Source organism: Musa acuminata, chromosome BXJ1-7, assembly GCF_036884655.1.
Source record: "Musa acuminata AAA Group cultivar baxijiao chromosome BXJ1-7, Cavendish_Baxijiao_AAA, whole genome shotgun sequence".
NCBI lineage: Eukaryota > Viridiplantae > Streptophyta > Magnoliopsida > Zingiberales > Musaceae > Musa > Musa acuminata.
In genome coordinates this window covers 5647680-5670546 of record NC_088333.1, presented here as the reverse complement: position 1 = coordinate 5670546, position 22867 = coordinate 5647680, and the positions used below count along the sequence as shown (strand labels likewise).

General features: G+C 36.8%; 3 protein-coding genes across 3 annotated transcripts in view; 2 read left to right on the top strand and 1 right to left on the bottom strand.

Moving 5' to 3' along the window:
• Positions 1–602: 602 nt before the first annotated feature.
• Positions 603–9343, top strand: LOC135678429 (serine/threonine protein phosphatase 2A 57 kDa regulatory subunit B' beta isoform-like). Its single transcript, XM_065191243.1, has 2 exons — positions 603–1894; positions 8759–9343. Exons 1-2 carry the CDS (start codon positions 746–748, stop codon positions 9086–9088), a joined length of 1479 nt encoding a protein of 492 aa, XP_065047315.1. The 5' UTR covers positions 603–745; the 3' UTR covers positions 9089–9343.
• A 472-nt stretch (positions 9344–9815) lies between these two features.
• On the top strand, positions 9816–13580 carry LOC135678430 (uncharacterized). Its single transcript, XM_065191245.1, has 5 exons — positions 9816–9909; positions 10701–10771; positions 12067–12116; positions 12950–13095; positions 13169–13580. The coding sequence occupies exons 1-5, from the start codon at positions 9878–9880 to the stop codon at positions 13365–13367; spliced, it is 498 nt and encodes a 165-aa protein (XP_065047317.1). The 5' UTR covers positions 9816–9877; the 3' UTR covers positions 13368–13580.
• A 2036-nt stretch (positions 13581–15616) lies between these two features.
• The window catches only part of LOC135678428 (rRNA biogenesis protein RRP5-like), a 45879-nt gene continuing 38628 nt past the window's right edge, over positions 15617–22867 (bottom strand). Inside the window, exons 31-40 of the mRNA XM_065191242.1 lie at positions 21047–21192; positions 20793–20976; positions 20605–20703; positions 19942–20336; positions 19682–19858; positions 19213–19309; positions 18972–19127; positions 18671–18901; positions 18501–18584; positions 15617–16106 (exon numbers count right to left, since the gene is read on the bottom strand). Coding sequence (XP_065047314.1) covers positions 15999–16106; positions 18501–18584; positions 18671–18901; positions 18972–19127; positions 19213–19309; positions 19682–19858; positions 19942–20336; positions 20605–20703; positions 20793–20976; positions 21047–21192 — 1677 coding nt within the window. The 3' untranslated portion in view covers positions 15617–15998. The remainder of the gene's footprint in view (positions 16107–18500; positions 18585–18670; positions 18902–18971; positions 19128–19212; positions 19310–19681; positions 19859–19941; positions 20337–20604; positions 20704–20792; positions 20977–21046; positions 21193–22867) is intronic.

The following is a 22867-nucleotide window of genomic DNA, read 5'->3' as shown; positions in this document are numbered from 1 at the left end:
TTGTTTTACCAACCTATTTAAAAAATATTATATCAAATAAATTTAAGAATTGAAATATCGATAATAAGTTGAATTTGAAGTGAATTCAAGTTCAATATATGAGTATAGTAACATTTTACGCACCAACGAAACATCCTTGCAATAATCCTCCAATCTCAATTTGATCAAACATGATCAAACATCAACACAACCACCTCCAATCTCAATTTGATAACCCTGATCTAATCCTATTTGGGCCAGTGTTGCTTTTTGCCATCAACATCGATTACAATTACCATGTAATCCAACTTTGTATTCGGCTACTTTTAGCAGAAATGCCACAAATATCAACTACGCCCCCTCCTCTCCCCCACATGTCCTCCTCCCCTTTTTATCTCTACGCAAAAGAAAACTACAAGGAAAAGGAGAGAAGAAAGAGAGAACATTTTGATCTCCATGTAACCCACCTCTTCCCTCTGTGTATTCCTCATCCTTTTTCTTCGCTTCCTCTCGAATAACTTGATTGCATTTCATCTCGTTGTCAGAAGTCCGTGGATGGATTGGAATTACCTTCAATTCCTTCTTATCCTCTTTTGTTCCGTTGCTATCACCTTCCTCTTGTAATATGATATCCCCTTCTCCATTACTGTTCATGATTCTAGGGTTTGTAGTCCGCTCTCTGTATTGGGAAGTGGGATCGATCTAGGGCCTAGAGTCAGGATTTCGTCAGGGCGGGTCGCAGAGAGAGAGAGAGAGAGAGAGAGAGATGTTCACCAAGATCATGAAGCGGGGCAACCGCAAGGGCCCCAAGTCGGAGGCGGCCGATCCCGCCGCCGCTGCGGCTGTTCCCGGCTCCAACGTCACCGTCAACCACGCCTCACGTACCGCGGTGCCCTCCTCGGGCGCCGCTGCCGGTGCGCACCACCTCCCCACCTCGCCTGCCGGCGCCGCACCACAGATCGAGTCCCTCCCACTCTTTCGCGACGTGCCCGTCGCGGAGCGGCAGGCGCTCTTCGTTCGCAAGCTTCAGATCTGTGCGGTGATCTTTGACTTCTCCGACACCCTTAAGTCGGCCCGTGAGAAGGAGATGAAGCGGCAGACTCTCTCGGAACTCGTCGACGTGGTTCAGTCGAGTTCCATCCGCCTCGGGGAGTCCGTCCAGGAGGAGCTCGTCCGCGCTGTCGCCGTTAACATCTTCCGCGGCCTCCCGCCGGCCTCCCACGAGAACACCGGCTCGGAGGTGACCGACCCCGAGGAGGAGGATCCCTACCTGGACCCCGCCTGGCCCCACCTTCAGCTCGTCTACGAGCTCCTTCTCCGCTACGTCATCTCCTCCGACACTGACACCAAGGTCGCCAAGCGCTACATCGACCACTCCTTCGTGCTCCGCATCCTTGATCTCTTCGAATCCGAGGACCCCCGCGAGCGCGAGTATCTCAAAACAATCCTCCACCGAATCTACGGCAAGTTCATGGTCCACCGTCCTTTCATTCGCAAGGCCATCAACAACATCTTCTACAGATTCATCTTCGAGACAGAGAGGCATAGCGGCATCGGTGAGCTGCTGGAGATCCTTGGGAGTATCATTAATGGGTTTGCCCTGCCGATGAAGGAGGAGCACAAGTTGTTCCTCGTGCGGGTCCTCATCCCGCTTCATAGGCCAAAGCCGGTGGGTATGTACCACCAGCAGCTATCCTACTGTATTGTGCAGTTCGTCGAGAAGGATTATAAGCTTGCCGATACGATCATCAGGGGGCTGTTGAAGTACTGGCCTGTCACTAATTGTCAGAAGGAAGTGCTATTCCTTGGGGAGTTGGAGGAGGTGCTGGAGGCGACACAACCAGCAGAGTTCCAGCGGTGCATGGTTCCCTTGTTTAAGCAGATCTCTCATTGTCTCAGCAGCTCTCATTTCCAGGTTTGGAGTTCATCTCATCTTCTGTCATTTTGATTTCTTGCCTAATGCACTGAAAATGCTGCCAGATATTCAGATCATTATATGTTTTCTTTTTAGCCAAGTTGACAGGAAAATTATCTAAATAAGTTATGGTCTTCAGGACTGAAAATATGCAACTTTATTTTTATCCCCAGTGATATATTTACCTGTATTTGTTACTCCAATAGACTTTTTTGACATATTGGCAAGTTAGTTTTTTCTCACGGAAAAAGTTTACTATTTCAGGAGTTAATTTACCAAAAAGTTTAGCTAACATGTGTTGTAACTTTGTCTTTGTCCATTCCTTTTTTGGGTTCTAGGAATTACATATTAATATATTCATGGAATGGATCTTGATTTGGGCGGTCACTTGTTTCACTTGAATATATTATTTTTAGTTTTCAAATATGTTGGAATATTAATATATGATTTGAATTATATTAATATATGATTTGAATTTTGTGGAATAAGTACCCATCTTGACATGTTCAAAAGGTGTATCACGTCGTGAAGCTTATCTAGGTATAGAACTGCTGGTCCATGTATGGCTCACTGAAGCTTCCTCAAGAAGTTAGAAATTTAGGCATATTCTCAAAATTCATTATCGTAAAATGCTTTGAAGATGTTTTCCTTACACTTTTTTGTTCTCCTTGCATCTTGTTGATGGCAAGGTTATTTTTTTTTTCATTGACTATAATTCTTTTGTTCCGTTTTTTAAGCCTTAAATACAAGTCCTAGCCATTGCGATCTGCTATGTGGATCATTGCAGTCTCAAGTGAAGGAGACTTTATATTATGGTGGAAAGATATATGGTAATGTTGATATATGGTGGTTGACATTAAAACATTTTTATTATGGTGTTGACATTGCTGACTATGATTATTTTGTTGACATTGCATTACCAACTATGAATATTACATTTCTAACTTTTGTTGACATGCTGACTACATTCTTGGAACATTAAAACATCTAGTTGACAACTATGATTATTTTCAGAATTATGTGGTTGAGAAGGCCAGTTTGTCATACCATCGGTGTAGGATATATAACTTGCCTACTTGTGCATATAGAGTTTTGAGGAAGATGAAATCGGGCATGACGAATATTGTACCACACCAATTGGATGCTGCTCACCGACCAAAAGAGGCCAAAATTTTGGTTTGCCCATGTGCATGATTGGTAGGGCTTGGCATGATTTGACATGTCAAATGATGCTGATAGACACTGAAATCCTTCCCATAGTTTGAGTTGCTTAAGTGGCCATTCTATTGTTTGTTAGCATGGTTGAATTATAACTCAATACATTTAATGATTGTTTTTTTCAAGAACAAGGTGAGTACGCTCAAGAAAACAACAACAAGAAGCTGTAATGTCTTCAACTTTTTAGATAGACAATTTGGATTTTTTGTCGCTGTTAGACTTTGCAAAAAATATCCTTACTTAAATTAAGAGAATTTAGATTATTATTTACAGTTTCTAGTAAAGTCTTCTTTCGTTTCCTTCTACTTCCCCTCATACCATTAATACTATTTGTCTCACATCTTTTATAGGGGTCCCTAATCCCTAGCATATGTCCATACCATCTTAATTATTCTCCATCATTTTATACTTTATTGAACCTACATCAAATTATTCATAAATGATAAGTATTTTGTTTCCTATCATTTTATAACTCCAAATATTCACCTCAACATTCTTATCTCATCCACACAAAATTTTTTGTCATTGATTTGTCGTATAAATTTTTTGCCTCAATATAAAATTGACTTGATGAACACAAAATTCAGAAAGCGTCTCTCCACCTTAACCACCTAGTCTTTACTCTATGAACAAGATATTTATCAATCTCTTCATCTTGTTCAATAATCAATCCATGGTATATAAAACTTTTACTTATTAGAACTTCTTATCCATCTAACTTAATTATGTCCTCAGTTCTACTTCCAATAGCCTTTTAATTTAAAGCATTTAGTTTCCAATGTTTGTGTTTATTACTTTAAGTATAGAATTAATTTCATTTAAATTCTTATAAACTAGAATAATATCATCAATAAATAGAAATATAAAATACACCAAAGATGTCTATCTTGCATATGATTGGTAAGATCATCATTTATTAATATTGAAGCTAGAGACTTGATGTGGATACTTGGTGTTGTTTTATACTATTAAGATCCACACGGACTATAACGTTATACATATCTTATATAACATCAATATGTTCCGAATATAAACTTTTTTTCTAAAATTCATCATAACAAATCTTTAGATTTTTTATTACTTAAAAAGCATATGCAAATCATTTTTTTCTATAATTTTTCATTAATAATAACGAATAAATGGTTTTTATTGGTGATCTACGAGGCATGAAAGCAATTAATTTTTAAAAATATTTGTTTCATATCTTGTTCAATCTTCAATCATTATTTTCCCAAAATTGCATATTTAGAACTATAATTATGTTCCCAAATCTCCACTTCGATAACATTGTTGTACATTGTTGTTAAGATCCTTATCCACAACAATACTCATACTAATTCTATAATTATTTTTTTTAATATTACCAAATTTGAAGTCCATTATTATCAATCTTTTTTATTTTTTTCCTACCCATTTATTTCCCTGTAAACAAATAATATTTAATCATTGTGTACATCATCTTTAACATTTTTCTTGAAAGTGTACAACATAATCCTTTGGTCTTGAACTAACTTTTTTACTTGCATCGGTTCAAAGCAATGTGAGAACCTTCTGCTAACTTTGCATCACGTCTAGACTTCAATGTGATGAACTGCTTTTGGATGACCTACTAGGCCACCCTTCACACTTTGAGGCACTTGGATGGTGAAGGTGTCTCGTGTCACTTTGGGTGACTAGTCCTACATTGAAAATGATTAAGATATGTGGATTTGACATAGATTTACATTGACTAGTGGCCCAATGCAATGCTCCATTACTTTGATCCAAGCTTGTGATTGACACTTGGTAATGCAAGGTGAGTGGAATGCTTAATTGGGCTTACATTGACTAGTGGTCCAATCCCCAATTAAAATGCTTAATTGGGCTTTGTTGCATAACTATGTGCAAATTTAGACTTGATTCTAGTAAATCACATATGATATTATCTCTTGGTTAAACTTACTAAATTTCAGATGAGTGGAATGCTTAAATTTAATCATAATTCATGGTATTGATCGATTTTGTATGATACACCATTTCGTATTGGTATTATTAAAAAATAATTGGGTTTGGCCAAATATTGCCCTTATTGCTAGAAGGTTGGAAACAGCTAGAACCAATAAATTTCAATCAAAATTAGATGGTTTGAAGATTTGTTGGTAATTTTACTACCTCAAAACAAAGAGAGAAAAGGGAAGGAAATATGTGGAAGGAAAAGAAAGAAGAGGTAAGTAGGGGTAGAAGAAATGCATAGAAGATAACTTTTGACTATGAAACAAAGGAGACACTCTTACTATAGTTTTTGTAATTGGCTGCAATCATCATATTTAACAAACTTCACCGTTGTTGCTATATTCATCATATTAGGAGATGGAAGGGGAGGACAAATATCTCTTATTTTTACATATTCTTGTTGACTGATAAATCTTAACTGGTTAATAATCCAGGGATATTCTTTTGAATTGGTTACTTCGAATAATTTGAAGCATAATTGCAGTTGAATGAGATGCCACCCTCAAATTCAGAAAGCTTATAATTCTGGAAGAATATATTGATACCTGGAAGAAACATAATTTTTTTCTTTTTTCATTTTCATGATTGGTAACTTGAATATTGTTGTTATTGGAAGATCTGAACATTAATTTCTATCAGTTTCATGATTGGTAACATGAATATTTTTGATGTGGAAATGTCGGATATAGGGTTTAGGTTAACATGCCCAACTTATCTGAGATACTTTTCTTATCCAGATTGAGGATCTTGGTAGGATTATGAGATATTTGACTCTTAATGCTGTAGCTTCTGCCAAGTGGAAGGTTACTTGGTTCGAATTGTGATTCACCTATAGAAATGAACAACTGTAGGAATTATATAACAAAGGTCTGGGGACATCCTATTGAGGACATGCATGCACTGTTCTCTTGGTGCAAGGTTTCTGATGCATTTCTTATCGGTTCGGGGTTGTTATAGCAAAAGTTTTCTCCACACTGCATTTAATGTGATTGGACAATACAACCTCAAATATGGTTGTGATCAGGGGATCACACTGTATGAAGCCTATGTAGTTTCATATGGAACTTGCCTGTTACATCCCTCTTATTAGTTAGATGTCATGCATTATTGCATTAATCTATCAAAATTTTAATATAATTTTTTATCATCTAATTAGGTTTTTGAATGGGCTTATATGTTGTTGTTTATTTATTAAATTTGAATGTGGCCATTTGTTAAGTAACAATTATTTAAACCTGTTTGTATATGTGTAATTTTGTGCATATTTTACTCAACAAAAATGACTGTTTCAAGTTTTTTTATGTGAACCGAATAATGTGGTGGAAAGAAAATTCAGTCATGCGAAGAATCAAGGAACCATGATATGATATCAAAAGAAGAAACGAGCAGTATTGATTTGTAAAGGAAAAAACTTTAACGTCAAAGCACAGTCAGAAACTCAATAGTAAATATGTGTGCTAATCAAATAAACTTTTTTGATTGAATAAATGACATGTATATGCTCCTAGTTCACAATGCAGTTGTCAAGTAGGCTTGCTCCATCCCCCTTTTCTCCTCTCTTCTGCATCTATTACATGGTGAATTCTCTTGGATGCAGATTTTCTTGATTCTATATTCTGATAAAAAGTGTGTGGTTTAGAACCTGTAGATAGCTTTTCTGAGACTGGGTACTAGTGCTGTTTTCAATTTGTAGCAAACTTTTCGTTTTCTGAACGGAATGTTTTCAAGCAGGAAATTTTGCTTTATCTTGAAAGTAGATGATTCTAGGAGAATATCTAATTCAGGTAGAATGCTCTAAATTGCATTGAATTTCATGGTGGATAATTGTAACTTGCTTGGTGTGCAAATGCAAGAACTAACCTATATTCTAGCTTGTGGGTCTTTTTAGGATTATGAGTTTGTATGTTTTGCGTGCAATTTGATGTGTGTTACCAGATAGAATGTTTTCCTTTTTTTATTGATAGGGTTGCATTCATATGCACCCACAGAAGTAGTGGAAGATGGTAAATAGTACTTAGGTGACAAGGATTTGACTGGACATGCTAGTCTGCCAGTATACATGCTCTTTCCCTAAATTACATGTGGAGACACTTCTTTTTCCTTTTTTTACTAAATAGGGTTCCTACTTGAAAACTGCTACTTGTTGGCATTATTGTTGTAAGTTATCAAAAAGGTGATTTGTGAAGTTGTTGGCCAGGGCCCAGTCTGCATATACTGATGTAGTTTGCATGATTGTCTTGCACCAGCATATGCAATTTTGTTACTGGTCATTTGGGTGCTTATGCAGTCTCTGGGCAGAGTGTGCAATCAGATATACAAAATGCACATCCACTTGTTTTGCACAAGTCAAATAACTTCATGGATTTCTTAGACCTTTACAAATTTCTTTCATTAGAAAGTCTTCTAATATGATCACAATTATGCACTTGTTCCTAATTGCATATGTCGACTTTGTTACTTTATTACTTTATGATAATCTTTTTAGATTTTTTGATGTGATATCACATTGTAGTATCGAAGTTGATAAATTGGTGGAAAGAGTGTCAATGAATTTAGACATTCAAAGAATTAATTTACCATGCTGTGGTACCAAAAAAAGGAAAACAAAGTTTTCTTTCATAAACCAAAGATTTATGAATATCAAAGTTTTATGAATTCATGGAAACTCAATAGTGGAGAAATTGGTCTATTTAAAGCATTACACATGTTTTAGAAAATGGAAGATATATATATAAGTATATCCATTTCTATTTGCATAAGGCAATTGATTGGTAGTCTCTCTTTCGCTCTCTATATATCCCATCCCCTTGCCCCAATCCCAATTTTTTTTCCTTCTTCTAATTAGTCATTCTCATGGATGCGGATCTCCTTTAACCTCTTCCCTTTCAGTTCCTAATGTCAAATATTCTCAGTTTCCTTTACAACAAGGCAGCAACTTGTTATTATTTTGATTAGACTCTGTTATTTGATCTGCTCTTGTTAGAAATTGAGGTATTCATTATATTTCATGAATCATCAGTGATATCCTCTTTTCTCTTTGGAAGCAACTTGGCTTTGTTATTTGTTGTTCTGGAGGATCCTATAATCCCTATGTTTTTCTTTAGTTGAAACGAACTGGACTTATGTAGAGCCAGACTCATGACCTATCAAAGACTTCAAAAGAATTGCTTTCTTTGTAAGCATCAACTGTCAAATGCTATTAATGGCTTTAATATCCAACGTTGGGGGGGGGAAATAATGAATGGTATCTTAAAAAATGGTCCTTTACCTTTAGATATAGACAGTTACTTGAATGTTTTTGCTGTCATTCATAAAACCAATCTTTTTGCTGTTACTTGAGATATTAGCTGCTATTTCAAACTTCACTCTAATATATGCGCTATCATGTCCCAGTAGACATGCAACAGTATTTACTAACCTTATATATTAATCTAGATTCTCTTTTTCTTCTTTTTCCATCTCTCATTGTATTGCTTATTTCTCCTAACTGCAGTTCTCTTTTTTTTTTTTTGCCCATACTACCACTCTAGCATTGTCTGCAAAGTTTTCATTGCTTATAGCCAACAATGACTACCTTTACAAAATTGGTTGGCAGCTCGTCGGCTGTTTCTTTCTGCATTTCTCACATATAACGATGATGAGTATGGATTACAGGTAGCTGAACGGGCTTTATTTCTCTGGAACAATGATCACATAGTGAGCTTAATAGCCCAAAATCGAAGTGTAATATTTCCCATCATATTTGAAGCACTAGAGAAGAACATGCAGGGTCACTGGAATCAAGCAGTCCATGGCCTAACAGCAAACGTCCGCAAGATGTTCCTCGACATGGACAGTGAGCTGTTCGAGGCTTGCCAGCTACAGTACATAGAGAAAGAAGAAAATGCAAAATCCTTGGAAGAAAAAAGGGAGTCCGCATGGAGAAGACTGGAAGCAATTGTGGAAGCCAAGGCTGCAGGAGAAGACATGGTTGTGGCCAACTAGCCAAACTCCTGGTTTCTTCTAATATCTTCTGTCGGTACAGTAAAATGTATCATCTGTGGATATGCCTCAGATCGCTAATGTTGTTCAAGAAATTTCTTCCTTGTTTTCCCCTTCTTTTTGGGCATTTCAAAGAGAGATGCGGTATCTTATTTTATGCACCATCTTTTTCTTTTATTGGTTTCTTGTGGTGGCCACAATGCTAAACAACATTGGAACCTTATATTTATATTTATATATATATAATATATTCATTTCCATGTATTATTACTCATTACTTGCCATTTACCTCCAGCTGATCTATATTGATCATATTTCTTCTGGGATTGAAGGAAGAGTGGAATTCCCATCGATTATGACAGTTGATTAGCCCATCAACAAATAGCTTTCCCATATAGAGCCTTTCGAATAGATTGACATCAAGTGTTTCTCATCGATGACTTACCAATAGTAAAAGAAAGTTGTTGATGTGGCCACTTTTATAACATTCAATAAAACACTATGCATACAAAGCTTGCACCTGCATCTTAGTAAAGCATATACAAGGTTGTTGAACTCGCAATCTGGGCCGTAGGATCGAGCGATCTCACGGTCCAGATCAGGCCTGGTGAGTCGGACCGGTCGCTGAAACGTTAAAAAATGGTAAAATCGGTTGACTCGGAAGAGTCGACTCGAGTTTACCGAGTCAACTCAGTTGGATTTATATAAAAGGAGACAAACAAAAAACCTCGAATCGGCGTTGCGTGAGAAGACGGAGCCCTAGACCACCGCTGCCGCTCGCGACGAGCCAACATGGCCCATCGTCGCTTGCTCTCCACCCGCAGGCACTGTTCCGGCTCTCCTCGCCTCCCGTCTCTCCCATCTTGTCCTCTCTTCCCCCTCTTCCCGTCGCATCGCATTTCTTCTCCTCCTCTCGTCTCCCATCTATTCTCCTCTCTTGCCCTCTCCTACCCTCTCTTCCCGTTTCATCTCCTCTCCTAACCTCTCTTCCCGTCTCCTCTTCTTCTTATTCTCCTATCCTCTTCTCCCATCTTTTCTCCTCCTGTCTATTCTTCTATGCTCCCCTTTCCTTTCCTCTCCTCCCTTGTCTTCTCCTCCCATCTCTCCTCTTTTCCCTTTTTGCTGGATAAACATCAAGTATAGCTGCTTGCTAGAACAAAATTTAGTAATTTAATCAAAATGATACTTTGATTAAAAACGAAACTGAATAACCCTTTGTTGCATCCAAAGCAAAGCACTAGACTCAAATATATTGGGATCCTTTGAGCCAATTGACTTGTTTAATATAGCTAGTTGCCGAGTATACAATATATTTGAATGCACAATGTTACATCTATCTTTTACTGCACTATAATTCTTTCCCCTAATTAGCTAACCGATCTTCTATTTTTTTTTTTTGCATGCCTTCAATATTTTAGGAAGGTTTTTTTCTTAAATAGATCCCAAAGTATTTTTATATGAGCCCTAAAATGTGTTCAATACTCAAGCTGCTTGGAAGAAAAAGACTTTCCCAGATGCTATTTTGGTCTTTCTTGTTTCTTTCTATTTACATCACTGTTTATTCGTGTTATTGTATTTACATGGTTGGTTAGTTTATAGTGAATTTCTTTTGCAGCACTAGTTCTTTGATGAAGGAAAACAAAAGTTTCAAGCGCAAACTTGAAAAGAAGCAAAAGTTTTATGCAAGTAAGTCATCTTTTCATGTGGTGTCTGTAGCTGCTTAGTCAGCAGTGCTTTCATTTTTTTCTTTTTTTACTTTTAGGAATTAGGCATTTAGTTAATTGTAAAACAATTTTAGTCATGCATGACATGTCTACTTGCAACACTAAGCTTTTAAATGTTAAGATGTATGGAATATGCCTTTCTGTTGATTTCATATACTCCTGAACATAGAATTAAAATTGTTAAATCTCAGTGGTATTGGTCGATACAGTCTGGTATTTACTGATCTGATAGCTGATCAGTATGTGGAGTAGGAAATTCTCCCAGATGTACAAAACCAAGCCCTAGTATCCACAAGCTCACCATATAGGGCTTACTAGATGGTAAGCAAATTGGTATCTTCTTGCACAAAGCAGTCCTATTGCTTGGTATCGATATCGGTTTTTTTTTTTTTTTCGTTCTTTAAATCTGAGAGGTGACAACTGTCTTACATTACTGGCATTGCTACTTTATATGTGATAGTTGTCTCACATGTTTTACATTTTTCTCCAATTACATTCTGCTGGATCGAGATTTTAATCCATGCTTCTTAGTTTGTTCCAAAAATCATACTATGTTTTTATTCACATAACCTGTATCACATTCTTTGAAATGTAGCTACATTAAGTTGTTACGTCAAAGTGTTTTAAAAGTAAAACAGAGTTTTGTTCTCAATTTTATAGTGTTCTGATCTAATTCTATTTATCATTCTATTTCTCCTTGTAAATGGCTTTTTTTATTTTGAAGTTTTACTGGATGTTTGGACTTTCCTTTTTCTCAAATCAGAAATTACTCTCTTTGATTTCTTTTGCCACAATTTGCTTATTACTCACCTAGTTGCCTTTTGAACCCACCTTTGGCCTTGAAGTTGTGCAGGTGGAACATTCCAAAGTTAGTAGCCTCTTATTATTGTTGCAATCATCAGTTCTATGTATCATCAATCAACTTAGATGCTGTTACCTACCCTCACTCACAATGACTGGTAGCGGACATTGTAGCTTGGTACCTGTTGGTATTATTTTTTAAATTATTTTCCAGTGATATCATCTGGTACAGGTCAGTGTACCGCCTGTTCGACAAGGTGATGAAATCGATATTGGACCATGATTTTATATCATGTCCAGATGATTATGGTTAGGAAGTTCCATAGATTTATTATGCTTCCATTACTGAGACATCACAGTTTTGTTGTATGTGATATTGCAATTTTTATTTGGTTTCCAAGTTAAGTGAATTTGAACTTGGAAATCCTCATTTAGCTTGTTTATGATTTCTTACAGAAGTTAAAGATGTTGCTGTGTCTTTGAGTGCGAAAAAAGCGATCAGCAAGGTGATGATACTTCCTTTTATCTTGAATTTTGGTGTCTCCCAAGATTTTCTCATCACACTGATTAATAAATTGGAGCTGATTTTTGTTTTCTTTTTAACCCTATCACCACTTATTAAAACTAATATTTATATCATTTGGATTTCTTTGCTAGAGAGACTTTGGCTTTTGAAGTTGTAATGTCATTTTGAGTTTTGTTTCACCATTTAAACAGCTGACTAATTATTTTCCTTAATTCTTCTTTAGCAAATTTTCTTCATTCACAAAGTTACAATGATTGTTTTGGAGTTGTTAGCTAGTAAGATGCTATGGCTTCTTATGTCAGATATGCAATCTAAATCCTTCTTAAAAAAAAGGTCTTTCTTGTGTTTGAACAAAGCCAATTAGGGTTCTGTGGTGAGTATAAACAGGTTACTGAACCTTGGATTCTTTCTGTAGATTTTATGTTCTTATAATTACATGATTGTTTGTGATTTTGGAGATCCACATTGATTATAATATATTGCTTGGATGTCTGTGGAATGACAATGCTTTAAGCTAAAGAAACTTGTCGTTGAGATTACCTATGTACTCATACAAAGTTGGGATTTTCGTGATCATTCTGCTAGCTTCAGTTGAACGTCATGTCTCCACTATTATGCACCAGATTTTTTACCTTTCCTGCTATTCTATTTTCTGAACCTTTGAGTAGGCAGGGTTTCATTTTTTATTATTCGTCGAACACAGAAGTTTGAGTTCATCTCTTGCTTCATAAAATTATTTGATGAAAAACACTCTATTCTTAGTTCTAAAACTATCAAAATATATATTCAGATATAGAATCCTTGTTTATACAGAAAAAGAGACTCAGAAGCCGACAAAAGAAGATGAAGGTGTATGATTTATCCGCCCTTTCTGAACTTCTTCCAGATACGAATACTACCGAGCAGTCTTCTAGCACAAACAACTTGAAGCTGAACTGCAAGACTAGGCAGAAGCTGGTGTAATTAATTGCAGTTTTGTGCTCTTCTCCTTTTTCTTTCAACTTTCACTTGTTGATGTGGTGCATTTTATAGGCAAAGGGAAGGTGCACAGTTGAGGCAAGTTTTGAACGATCCTTCATTCCAACTTGATCCACTCGCCGCCATTCATCAACACCTACAGAGAACGCAGCCTCCTCCAGCTTGTGACAAAGAAATAATTTCTGGGAAAGCCAAAAGGAACAAGAAAAGAATGAAAAAGCCATCATCAGGCTCTCAATCGATGGATATATGATGCCCACAGATTTTGGTCCTTGTTAGTGACTTTTTAAGTGGTGCTCAATCGATACAATCCCATGCTGAGGATTTCTATCCATTATCTTGCTTTATTTTTCTTGTGGAATCTGTAAATAACAGAAGATTAGCCATTTTAAATGGAGTTGGAGGAGTTGGATGATCTAAAAATACATCCGGAACAATTGAAATGAATTTGAAGTGATTTTGATGACCTATGGTTTGGTAGGAATTGAATTGTGTTTTTTCTGAACATGGTTATATTAATTTTTTGTGCTGCACAAATAAAATGTAATTGCATTAAAATGTAACATATTTGAGTTCTTATAAAATCATTTCTTATAAAAATGTAACATAAAAGTAAAATAGGTCATTTTTGTTCGTGCAAATGTGCAACGAGCGAAGCATGGTGCAGCATTTACTACCGGGGAGGTCAATCCAATCCTATACCATTCGGGTTTTTAGGTTATGAGATGTTAATGTTTTGTACCACTTACTGTGATTGCCACAGGACGCGAAAACAGACCAGAAACTATCCAAGGCCATTTTTGGCCAAGCGAGAAAGAGTGGTGGATCACCATCATACCCCGGGATTCTAGGTTATTGAGATGATTGACATTTTATATTATTATTAAGATTAATTATAAATTAATCTTTTTAGTTAGTTATCTTTGGTATTTCGATTTCTACACTTTAAAAAGTTACATTTGTATTTTTATAGTTACGAAAATAAAATCTCTATATCTATTTATTCTAATGCTATCGGTTTTTAACAACAAAAATATATAAAAAAATAGTAGAAGGATAAATTTAACATCAAAGTTGGTGGTGACGAACGACATCGACAGTAGCAGACGACGGTGCCATTGAGGACCATGAGTGACTATTATGGATAAAGAGAGTGACGACGAGAGGTGAGAGTCACTTTTCATCTGCGTTGACACTGACATAGCTACCAAGCATCCCTTTTGTCACTTTACATCTATGTCAGTGTCGATATAATTACTAAGCAACTCTTTCGTCGCATTGCACCTGCATCGATGTTAACGCAATTGTTAAATAACGAAATGGCCGCTAGTGTGAATGATGAGCGGTGTTGCTTTGCATCTGTGTCAGTGGCCCTTTCATCGCTCGACAACTATGTCAACGTCGACGTAGATGCAGAGCGACGAAAGTGTCGCTTAGCAACTACGTCAACGTCGACAGAGATGCAAAGCGACCCTCACCTCTCGTTGCCGTTGTTTGTCACCACAAACTGAAATATTAAAATTATTTTTTTATCTTTTATTTTCATATTTTCATTAGTAAAATTAATGACATTAGGATAAATAATCCTATATTTTTTACTCTAGTAACTATATGGATGACAATATAATTTTTTAAGATATAAAGATCGAAATACTAATGATAACTAATTATCGAGGGTAAACTATAATTAGCCCACATTACCACCTGCACACACAAAAATGACCCAAAAACTATCCAAAGCAAGACATTTTTTACTTTACACTTAAGAGTAACAAACAACGGACGAGTAAGCATGAAGCAACTGCATCGCTTATTGCGATCATTGTTGCACACAAAAAGGGCCTAAAAACTAATATATTGTAACAGGAATTTAATCGGATCATACTTCATCAAAATGGTTTAATTTTCTTTTAAAATTAATATATGACTATTTTTTATTTTTTTATTTTTAAAAGAAATTATATGGGTAGTTATATCGATTATTTGGTTATATTAAACGGAACTTTTTAATCTTTCATTGAATGGGCAGTTGCCATTGAGACAGTTGATGATCTCGAGAACATCAGAGCGAATCCAAAGGAGTCGAAGTTACGTATTCAACACTAGCAAATGTATAACCACCACATCATTCTTCGACCAGTGTTATTATCACGATCAAAGACTCCTCTCGGCTCCCTGCAGGTATAAATAGGCATGCAGTCTTTATCTTGCATTCCTCTTTGCAACTACGTCAGGATTGCAACTACTATATCACTATTTACCTTTGCAGCATTGCAATTACTATGTCACGACCGTCTCCTTTCTCCACCAATGACAACCACGCATGACTTGCCACGACAAGCAAAAAGAATCTCATCTCTGATACGAACATAGAAATGGAAAAAAAAAAAATAAAGGTTTCTCGCAGATATTTGGAATGACCAAATATGCCTTCTGACAGAATGCAATTCAACAACAATTCAAAAATCTTGTACACCATGTACTAATACCAGAGACTATATATGATCAAATAACTTATATCGCATTGGGTTAATGAAAAATCTGTTAGTATTACATCGCAAGGTTCCACAAGTACATGTGATTGAACATGATTATGCCCAAAATTAATCCAAAAAATGGCGCTCAATTTCCCTCCAAAGAACAATGCTTTGTGTTATACAAACAGCCAGTACAAGGATATCAAAGAAGAATAGCCAGGTGGGACAACTATAACAAAAAAATTTCTGATGAACGCCCCGTCGGTATGAGTCTCCTTAAGGTCAACTTTGATGACCCTTCCATTTGGCAGGTCAGCTGATACATGCCCACAGCTTGTTTCCTGTCTAATGGAAAAGATAAACATAATATTGTAGGAACGCTTGATCATATAGCTTCCATACACACATCAAGCAAGGGAGCTCTCGACATATTCCAGTGCCTTTCGCTTAACATGTTCGACTGTGTCTTCATCACCATGCGCTTTTTCATAGTCAAGATACTTCTTGAACAGGAACTGTCAATAGGGTCAAAACACGTGTGAACATCACAAGTACTTCAATAAGGAAAGTCCAACTGTGGTATAAAAAATCATCAAACTAGCATTCTTGATGCATGTGGCTAGATTTAAAAAATCGAATATACTAAGAAATTTTTGAACTTCTTTGATGCTTGCAAACTATAGAAATACAACTCGTACAAAAACAGTCCAGCACTTGTTTTTTCAAATGCAACAATTGCAGGTTTCCCTTACAAAAGTAAAAAGATGGCTTTTACTCTGATAAACATAATACATGTATATACTGAAAGTTCAAAAGACCAAGCTGATAACTTCTGTCAACTCACATGTCATTAATTCTGATAAATCATGATTAGATCCACAATTAACATTTCCTAGGTATCAAAACACCCTCATCGCACATTGACTAGGCATCAGAACTTCCTTATCCTACACTTACCAGGTATCAGAACACTCTCATCCTTGCCCATATGAGGATGGGGAGCAAAAAATTATTTGGCAAAGCAACAGTAAGATGGAAACTGAGACTCGGAAATTTTGCAATCTCATACTGGGATACTAAACAGATCCCTGGCCAGATCGATATGGTACTAACTGGTACTGGCGAAACACGACAAACTGGTACATGTACTGAAGACTCTAAGAGGAAGAAGAAGGACGATGTGGCAGTAGAGGAAGAGGAGCATACCCAGAAAACAGTGACGGAACGGTAGGCAGCGGCTGACCACAAGGACGATTTGCAGTCTCATGATTAAGCCAAGACTGCAAAGTGGCATGCAATTTTTTTTTATATGGTCACACTGTCCCACCAAAAAGGGTCAGGTTCATGTACCGGTTCATACCGGCTGTGATTTAAAAAGCGCTAGGTGCCAAAATGTGCCAAGGTCCAAAAACGCCTGAGACGCTAAAATATAAAAATATACAATATAATTAATAAATATAATTATTTAATATTTTAAATAAAAATATGCTATTAAATTAATATAATAAATATAAATACTATTAATAGTATACAGTTAACAGTATAATGTATACTGTTAACTATATACTATCGAAAGAGAAGTGTAAGGGAAGAGTCGGAAGACCGAGGGTGTTGACTGAGAATTGCGAGAGCGATAGCTGCGAGCGACGACAGTGGCAGCGGGAGCAACAACAATGACAACGGCAAGCAGCAACAGTGGCACCGGCAGCGGCGAGCAACGGGAGCAGGAGTGGAAGCCGCGAGCGAAGACAGTGGCAATAGTAGCAGCAACGGCGGCAGTGAGAGCGGCGAGCGACGACAGCAACAGCGACAGCGAGCAACAACGACAGTAGCGTGAACGGCGAGCAGGGTTAGGGTTGGGGAAGTCACGCTGATATCGGTGCTTTAGTTGGTTCGATTGAACCAACTAAAGCACAGGAGACCGAACCAGACCTCAAACGCTGGTTTGGTCGCTTGGTTTAACCCAGGCGCTTGCTCGAAGCACCCGGCGCCTGGGCTCGGGCGAGCGCCCAAGCGGCGCCTCTTTGAAGCGCGCCGCTTGGAAATGAAGCGAGGCGCTCGGGCCTCGCCTTGCCTCGCCCGAGCACCTTTTTAAATCACTGCGTACCGAGACCGATAAATATCGATTCATACATGCTGGTCAGGGCGAAATTATGCTTGAGAGAATTTAAAAGAGTTTGTAGGTGTCTATAACATATTTGCAATTTTGGAGGCATATATGAAGTTAGGACCATTAGCAAGACTACACATGACATTATGCTTATTTATAGCTCTTTTAGTTGTATTCCCTACTTTCTCTCCCTATATATGGATTGGCAGATCAGAGTAGAATAATACAACATGGCATTTAGAGAGGGTGAAGAAACATAGGGTTAAAAATTATTTGGCAAGGATAACAGTTAGATTGAAACTGAGACACAAGGATCCTTGAGAGAACTTAAGAAAGGTCATAGGTGTATTTATCATATTTGCAATTTGGAGGCATATATGAAATTAGGACCGCTGACAGGATTGCTCTTTTAGTTCAAGATAGCTCTTTTAGTTATCCTCCCTGCTCTCTCCCTAGATATGGATTGGCACATGAGAGTAGAATAATACAAACTAAAAAAATTAGAAAATAGAACAAAAGATATTTCTTGCTTAATAGGATCACAACCATCTAGTATCAATCAAGAGAAATACATAAGCCAAGGTACGGTAAATGTTGATGTAATCCTTTTTCTTTGTGGTATAACAAGAATGATGTTTTTTTTTTTGTAAAAAAAGTAGAATGATGTAAAATAATGAAAAGCTGGAATACCATTGAAAGATTGCAAAGGATCTCAGAAGTTCAAGATTTAAAGTGTAAATGGCAATGTAAAAATAATAGCATTAAGCAAACCCTGAAAATGATTAGAAGAGTTCAGCACCTTCATTTTTTTGGGTGGAAGACTTAAGCATGTTGCCCTCTCAAATAAAGCTCGAATTACTTCTGCATCACCCAAACGAATCTCCTGCAAAAAAAAAGATAGTCCATCAATAACTTTATCTCAGAAAAGTAAAAAGGAAAACAAGTAGAAGTTTTGTTATGCTTGATAACCTGATCAAGGTAAATGCTCCAAAGATCAGTTCTCTTGGGATACTCCCGTAATATAGATTCTAACATTGATCTGCCTCTATCTGGTACACCAGATTTGAATTCTAGTAAAGCAGTCTGTGAAATGAATTTAATATGCTTTTTACGTGGTAGACTTATGACAGCACGATTTACTATCGATTGAATCCCATCCTCGTCCTTCTTCAGAAAACTTTGAATGCAATGCATCCAGACCTACATATCCAAATGCTTTAGAGCCTTCAGCATACCCAGGTTGACAAAAGATAACCATTCTATCACTAACCTTGCACGAATGTTTGAACTTTTTTGTCATCCTCTCAAGGAGCTCTTCCGCCAGGTTTTGTTGCTCAGACCTCTCATACACTCCTAAAAGAGCTAGATGCAGCTTTTTTGGATCAGAATATTGCAATGCCCTCTGAAAGATTTTCTTGACAGCCTCCTGGAGATGCCACAGATTAGAAATATGAGAAGTTAAAGAAATATTGACAGAAAAAATTAAAGCCAAAAAAAGAACATTATGTTACCTCTGGTGGACTTCCATGTTCATTTTCTAAGTTGAAGTAGGCCACCCAAATATTCAGTTTCTCACCCTCCTCGTTGATGTTTATTGTTCTAAGAGCCCTTTTAAGAACAAAGATTAAAGTTACTCGTCAAGTAGTTGGAAGTGTATTGCATATAGGTCTAAGTCTAACATCAGCAGGCAATAATAATCAAATCCAAATGTTATTTCCTTTTTTATGCAAGACATTTGAACAAACAAGTAAATACCAAACTAATTCTGACATTTAGAATGCTTCGGTGATACAAAGATGCAATATTCTGTTATTTTGCTTTTTCAGGAGTAACCATAGAATTTGGCAGAAGCAGAATCACATCATGCTAGTTACAACAAATCTACAAAAGATTAAAAATAAAGATTTATCCCATAACCATTCCCTAACAACTCCTTGTCAACACTTATTCCATGAACACAATCAGAGATTTATCCCATACCTCTCAGCAATGTTTCGTGCTTTCTCAACCTCTGCTAGAGAGAGCATGTAAGCCATGTACTTTATCCAGACAAAACTACTATTGGGAGAGCTCCTAACCAACTTCTCAAACTCATCTTCTGTCCTTGGCATGTCATTCTGCAAACGCCTTTCCTCAGCGGCGATAATTTCGAGCTCCCTGCAATATAAGTAGAATTTAAAGACCAGAAACTAATCCTCAGCCTTCCCAACCTAAAGATAATTAACACATGAACCACACACTTTTCATCCTTGGCCTTTTTCTTTATGCATCTGTCCCTTTTCGCAGCCTGCTTGTTCTCATTGGCACCGTCCTGACCTGCAATTACAGGATTATCCAAATCGGAGCCATCTGAGTCTTCCAGAGAAACCTGAAGAGGAAGAACAGAAGCACTTCTTCCTGTTGGTGTAAGAATCTCAGAGCCTGCATTATCATGCCCCAACATCTTTTGATGTTTAATTAAGTCATCATTATGCAGCAAATCAAGCAATTCATTGTCCATATTGTCCATAGAAGCACTATCACTTTCATCGTGATCATGACTGCCATTTATAGCATGGCTCTGGTCAACACCGCTGGCATTCTCGATATAAGATTTCTTCATTCCAAGGGATATTCTTTGTCTTTCTTCATCGATCTGAGTACAGAATAATAAAAAATAAGCTGGCAAAGAAGTATAATTGGGAGAATTGTCTACAAGAGTTCTGATTTGAAGGTCAGATTCACTAAAGGGGATCATCCTTGAAAGAAAAAAAATAATACTTAGCAAGTTAGCATATTAACAAAGTTACAAGTTCGGATAAAAAAATCCAATAATAATTAATCATAAAATTCATACTCTTGGAAATTGGAATTAATAACTTATGGTACAAGCTTTTGCCGAGTGTTCTACGAAAGGAACTTACCTTCAGAATCTTTGACACAACTTTTTCACCAGTTGCATAACTAGCTTCAATGTTATCAATGTGCTCATCTGACAGTTCTGATATGTGACATAAACCAACCTAACAATGAAATAAACAAATAAATAAAGCTAAATTAATACCTTCTATCAAGATGACTAGTGATAGGAGATAAACAAAAAGAATCTTACCACGTTAGCCTTGTCAAGTGTTATAAACAATCCATAAGACTCGATCCGTCTAATATGCCCAGTAACTATATCACCAACATGTAAATTCACAATAGTGTCTGCAATGGATTTGACTGTTTCGGCCTTGTTCCCAGTTTTCAATGTCGCTTCGACTCTATTGGACAAGGGTTCCACAGACAGCACCCTGCACAAACTTCCGTTAGACAGAACACAGAAATTGCATGTCCAAATGATACTGTTGTTCAACAACTTACTTCGCATGTACAAGCTTTCCAACAGGAAACTCTTTTTCAGGACTATCAATGTACGCATATGACAAGTTGGACACAAGTATTCGTGCATCCATCATTCTTGAAAGAGAAATGAAACAGCCTTTTGATGTGATATTCTTAACATAGCCCTGCAAATTAAAGTGAAATAAAAAAACTCATTTCCATCCACTTTACATAAGCATCTGTCAAATAGAGCTAGTAGAAAACTATTTCCAATTGCTGGTACAAGTAAAGCTCAGAAGAAAAATGAAAGTTATAAGAAGAATCATATGAAGTCAGCTTAAACAATAGATGAAGACGGCTTTAGGCATTAAGTGAAAGCATCATGAAGCAAAATCACTGAAGTCACATTTATTCTAAACTACGGTTTGAATAGTATCGAAGGCTATAAAGAAAATGGATAACACACTGAACAAAGTTGAGCTTTATAATTTTTTCATGAGAACTGTCATGATGGTATATTTTTGGCCTATTCAGAACCATTACTGTCACCATCTTATGGTGAAGTAGCCTACCAACCACCAGAGATCATATTACAATTTTGAAAGTCATCTATCCCTTTTGTAACTGTCACTTCATAATTCAATCATGCTCTAATATAAATAATGTCCTTAATACATTTTAACTTTACCCCAACAATGAAGGTCACTGTTGTTAGCAATATAAAGAACAAATCTAGTACATGTTTTCCAGGAACAACATTCAGCCTAAATGCTACAAACTAAGGGTACCTGATCTAGCATAACCTAAAGAGCCATAGGACAAAACACCAGAGATTCTAGACTTAGGTTATAACAAGAGCAGCATGCAAATGAAAAATAATGAAAATAAAGAGAACAAAGTTCTACTCTGCGAAAAACTTCCTTTTATTGTAGAAAGGATGACTTATCCACTCAAAAGAACAAAAATATAAAAGACAGGGTTCAACACCTGAACCATGGAACCACTAGTAACACAGATGAAAGAAAGGCAATTTAGATGTAACCTAGTCCCAGTCAACACCTGAAATCGTTGTAACTGACATCCAACCAAGTGTTAGCTACCATCAACAACAAGATCTTAGAACTCAGTATCTCAGCACAGAAAGAGAGTGCTCCATGCAAAGAATAGAAACTTAAAAAGGAATATAAAGATGGGAAATGATGTTGGAGTCGAGTAAGGGCCTCTAAAATGTAAACTACTGTTAAGAGGTTGTGAAGCTGTTTCATGTAGGATATATAAGATGACTGAGATGAAGGGTGTGTGGCTAAAAAGTAGGAATGCAAAAGATAACCTTGAGCTTATTCTCATCAACCTCATACTGGAGAAACATTTATATGACTCAAAATATGTGGGAGAAGAGAATGTAAACTTCCATTAGCATTGGAAAACACTGTTAGGCTCGGTACATAAGTAAGATGGTACTATTGCAACATCATATATGCAAAATGTGGAATTCAAGCACAAAGCCAATCTCTCAATCTCATTGCAGATCATGTAGTCTTAGGATGCACATGCATACCAACAGATGACTCTAAAAAACCATGATTTTGATTATTATGTTACAAGCAACCTTGAAGAACATATTTGCCCCATACATTAAAATTAAGCAGGATTGTCAGATTATGGCATGTATTGGGCCAGCAACATGCCAAAGTTGCTTGTCTGACCTGAATCTGTCATTTTAAAACTACCTTTTGGGTTAATGGTGGGTCTGGGTCAGAAACAATGTAGTTTCATGGGTTGATTGAATTTAGGTTGAGCAAACCTAATAGGTTATCTTAGAATGGATCTGAGTTAACAGCTCCATGTCCATTCATGAGT